The sequence below is a fragment of the Apis dorsata genome, unplaced genomic scaffold (assembly GCF_000469605.1).
Source record: "Apis dorsata unplaced genomic scaffold, Apis dorsata 1.3 scaffold_734, whole genome shotgun sequence".
Lineage (NCBI taxonomy): Eukaryota > Metazoa > Arthropoda > Insecta > Hymenoptera > Apidae > Apis > Apis dorsata.
Genome location: NW_006263897.1, coordinates 172,848 through 177,368, shown reverse-complemented (window position 1 = coordinate 177,368; position 4,521 = coordinate 172,848). Strand labels below are relative to the sequence as shown.

General features: G+C 42.7%; 1 protein-coding gene across 1 annotated transcript in view; it reads left to right on the top strand.

Moving 5' to 3' along the window:
• The window catches only part of LOC102676299 (retinal homeobox protein Rx1-like), a 66,767-nt gene extending 62,915 nt beyond the window's left edge, over positions 1–3,852 (top strand). Inside the window, 2 exon segments of the mRNA XM_031513752.1 lie at positions 3,380–3,671; positions 3,674–3,852. Coding sequence (XP_031369612.1) covers positions 3,380–3,671; positions 3,674–3,804 — 423 coding nt within the window. The 3' untranslated portion in view covers positions 3,805–3,852.
• Positions 3,853–4,521: the final 669 nt, after the last annotated feature.

Below are 4,521 nucleotides of genomic sequence, written 5' to 3'. Positions count from 1 at the left end.
TTTTTTTTTTTCTTTTTACGATTATTCGATTAACACGATTTAATGTAACGTAAATGACAGATCTATTAAATTAAATGAACTAATGGAAAACTAATGGAAAAATGAGTAAATTGTTTGCGTGATATCGCCTTGTATCACGTTGCCATACCATAAGCGCGTCCATAAAATTTTGGCGGATGAACAACCGGTTAATTTACTCGATTAATTTAATTTATTCCCAATATTTACTTCGTCCTTCCCTTTAATCCTCGTGGCTATACTTCTTCTTCACTTCACGATCTCTCTCCTCTTCTTTTTCTCTTTCTCTCACGCGCGTTTATCTTATTTCGACGCGGGGCCCGTATTTACACGTGTCTTCCTCGCGCCCCATGGAACTTCACTTTTCATTATACTTGCAAATACGTCATGATCCGTCGCGAATCGATAATTTATTCAGAATTTAGAGTTTATTATACGAGCGCACGCCACATGAAGAACGTTATTAAGAATGACATAATATCGAGGATTCCTGCTAATCATATTTAGAAATCCTTTTTTATACGTCTTTAATTTATCGAAAGAACGTTAACCAAACGTTCGTTCTGATAAAACTACATTACGACATTATATAATCGGTCATAAAAATCTTCGCACGAGTTCGTAATAAAGTTGCCACGTCAAAAATAATCTTTTCATTAGCGAAAATCACTTGGAAGGATAATTGATGAAATCATATTTATTTATCGATGTTACAAAATATTTATCTTTCGGCAAAATATATATATATATATCCGAGTAGTGAAAAAATTACATTCGAAACAATCGATTCGAGGAAAAATGTAATCCGTACAATCCATATATTAAAAAAATTTTTTTCCTCGCTCAGTGAACGTATAAAAAATTTTCGTGATTGATCGACCATTCGAATATTTAATTACCAACGTCGTCCTTGTCCGAACGTTAATTTTGATCGATGTTCTCGAGAGTACGCGTCGAAGAATATTCCACGAGATATTAATTCCCGATCTATCCGCAAAGCGTAATCATTTAAAGAGGAAACGGTTTCGTTTGAGGAAGTTGCGCGTGGTGTCCCCCTCCCCTCTGGAATAAGGGAAGAGAGTCGATGAAAGGGAGAGGGAGGGAGAGAGAGAGAGAACGTAGCCGGCGTCCGCGTAATTAATGCGGCACGATTAAGCACGAAACGACTAGGTTCCGGCGGCGAATCGTGGTTACGTTTTGTTTTAAAAGCCGCAACTCGGATGTTTAGCTCCCTGCTGGGGGCAATCCTGCTCGCTGTGGGGGGTCCTGGCACCCGACCCCCCACACCCCATTCACCTTTAACTCTCCATACAGCCTAGCAACGAGTTTGCATGTTCCACCGTGTCCGTTTGATCGTTCGATTCACCCGTGGAACACACACGTTTTCCTTCTTTTCCTTCTTTAACCATTATTACTCTTGCTCTTTTTTTCTTTTTTTCGTCCATAACCACGACATGGTTGTACGGTTTCTTTTTTTTTACGTTTACGTTACGCAATCGTTCGTTTCGTTTCAATCCTTTCTCGATTAACGAAGAAAGAATTTATTCGTTCGTTTCAAACACACGCGCGTTTCGTTTATTTATTCTTTATTCTTGCCTCTCTCTCTCTCTTCTGTCTCTTGTACTTGTTCTTTCGTTTATATAGGGCTATACGGATTGAATGGAGAGAAATGGTGAAAGAAGGAATTGTTTTTCGAAGATAGGATCAGGGGAAGTCGAGGGATGGAAACTACTTTCTTTCAGGAAGAAGAGAGGGAAAAAGTGGGAGAGATTAGTAGTTAGCAGGATAGAATCTCGTAATCTCACGAGTCATAGAATAGTTTTCTACGTGTTGATCGATCGAATCGATTCCCGAATCGCAAAGTCATCTCGAAATATCCTTCCAACACGCTCCCATTCCCTCTTCCGTGCAATGACGAGGCTGCATCTCGTCGTCGATCGTGTACATGGGAGTGTCTACATCTTTCGGCGGTCCTTTTGATTTCCTAGCTTAACAAAGGAAATAAAAAAAGTGGCGTTTAAAAAAAATATAACCAAAATACGTGTATATTCCGATCTCGAAGTATCTCGAAGGCGAACAATCCTCGAAGGTAATTTGTCGCGTGTCGGTGAGCCTATAAAACTGTCTTTCGAGACAAATTACATTCCGAAATCTTTTTCTCAAACTTGAATCCTGGTATTACGAAACGAACCGCGTACGAGGTTCTTTCTTTTTCTTCTTCCTTTTTTTTTTTTTTTTTTTTCTTCTTTTTGGTAGAGTATCTTCTTCTCCAGAAACGAGCAGATGTTTACGACAAAGCTTGCGGTTATCGAACCAAGTTGGGTTGTCGTCATTACGCTCTGTCACGAGATATATGAAAGCAATTTGTTGGAGTGGAATCGTTTGTCTTCTTCTCGTTTCTGCGAGAGACTTCTCTCGACGATAACGTTGAAATCCAAGTATACATACGCGGGTTTCGTGTTTCAACCACGACATGAAATCGACCCAACAACCGAAAAGGAGACCGCGGAATTAAAGTCCGTTAAAGGAACGAACGGGAGGAAAAAAAGAACGGGGGAAAAGGGGAAAGGAGTGGATGAGAAAAGGGAGGAGAGCTTCCGTTGAACTGATTAGAGCTCGAGTCTTCGAGGAACTTTCGCGATGGAATGCGTTGAAACGCATCACGAACGAGTCGTTTTTTCGATAATTCGATAATCCTGAAAACACCCTTTTCCTATTTAAATGATCGATGTAAGAAATACGAAGAATTGCTCTCTCGTGAAAAGAGGATCAAAAGGGGAATGGGAGACAGAGAATCTAATCTTTTCGTAATTTTTGGTTGGAAAGTGGGCCAAAAGAACGGCAAGTAACGGGTTTACCGATGGCCGGTATTTCGTTTTCGATTATTTCTGAGGGGAAAATAAAGACAAGGGGGCGACAGGTAGGCGAAGGAAGAAAGATACCTCGCAGCGATCTCCTTCGGCTTCCTTCTTCCATCCTCGCCGATATAATGATACACCGCGAGCTTCCTGAAAAAAGGAGGAACGCGTCGCGTTAACCAGAATCCGCACTTGCACGGTTCCCCAACAACTTCCAGAGAAACGAAAGCGGGGGTATATTTGCTTTCCGACCCGGAATCGGATCGATCTCCCGTTTCTCGAAACCGATTCCTCCGATCGTTCCTCTCCCTTCCTCGAACGATATTCCAAAAATAGAAACGGTGGAATAGGTTCGGAAAAGTGATGGTTACCTCCGGTTCGCCTCTTCTCGTCTTATAGCTCGTTGCTGTAAAGACACGAGGGGAAGGAAGAACAAAAAAAAAAAAAAAAAAAAGAAAGAAAGAAAGAAAAAAAATAAAGAATACACGGTGGTTTGGTTACAGGTTTGGTTTCAGAATCGACGCGCAAAGTGGCGGAAACAGGAGAAGGTCGGGCCCCAGGCACCTCCGTACAATCCGTACTTGGGATCGAGTGCGCCTCCAGCGTCGGCGGGCGTCGCGCCGACCTTGCCGAACCCTTTCGCCCACCTGGGCACGTTTGCCCTGCGGAAACCGTTCGACGCGTTTCGTTACCCACCTCTGGGTCACGGGCCGGTCCTCCCCGGTAGTTACACCGCTCATCCCTATCATCGCGCGCCGCCACCTTTGCTACCACCTGGGATGCCCCTGCCTTACACNCGCCCACGGCCACCGTGGGGCTGCCCGACATCGACAGACGAACCAACAGCATCGCCTCCCTCAGACTCAAGGCCAGGGAGTACGAGCTACACCTCGAGATGCTTCGCAAAAACGGGGATCTCATCAGCTGAAGAGTTAGTCATCTTAGATTCTTAACGTTTAGAAAATCCTTCGCTTTTTACCTTACGATCGTGATCTCTTCTCGTCGAAAAAAATCTTTTCGTTATCATCGAGTAGGTAACGATAAAACTGGAGTCGCGAGGGAATAAAAATTTAAGACGTTACGGATATCAACTCGTCGACGACGAATAATTCTTTTCCTTCGTCGTTGTTGAAAAAGGGAAAATGGGGGTACAGTCAGTGTGATGATTATGCATCGACCGATATCAATTGTATGCGCGCCTTCTTAGTAAGTCCGCATATTTTGTATGTTTCGTACAAGATACGAACCAAAGAACTCGCTTCGAAGTGGTTGAACACTTTGTACCGTTAATTGCGTGTACTCGAAGGAAGGTTGAAGAATTGTAGTTATCCTTCTTTCTGTGATCACTTGTGCCTTTGTTACTTAATATATAATACGTTAGAGACACTCTCTGCCTCGATTATTTTTCTCGAATCGCGTATCGACGATCATCGATGGTTAGGAGACGATCGACGTAAATCGTACACGATTTTCGATCGTACGTTTACCGATCGTCTCGATCGATCGATCATCGTTTTACGCAATTCGAAGATTCTCGAGCGACTTTAGGCAACGTGTTTTTTGCGAAAGATTTCTTGCAACTATACACATATACATACACATACACATACACACAGATACACATACACGTACACACACACACACA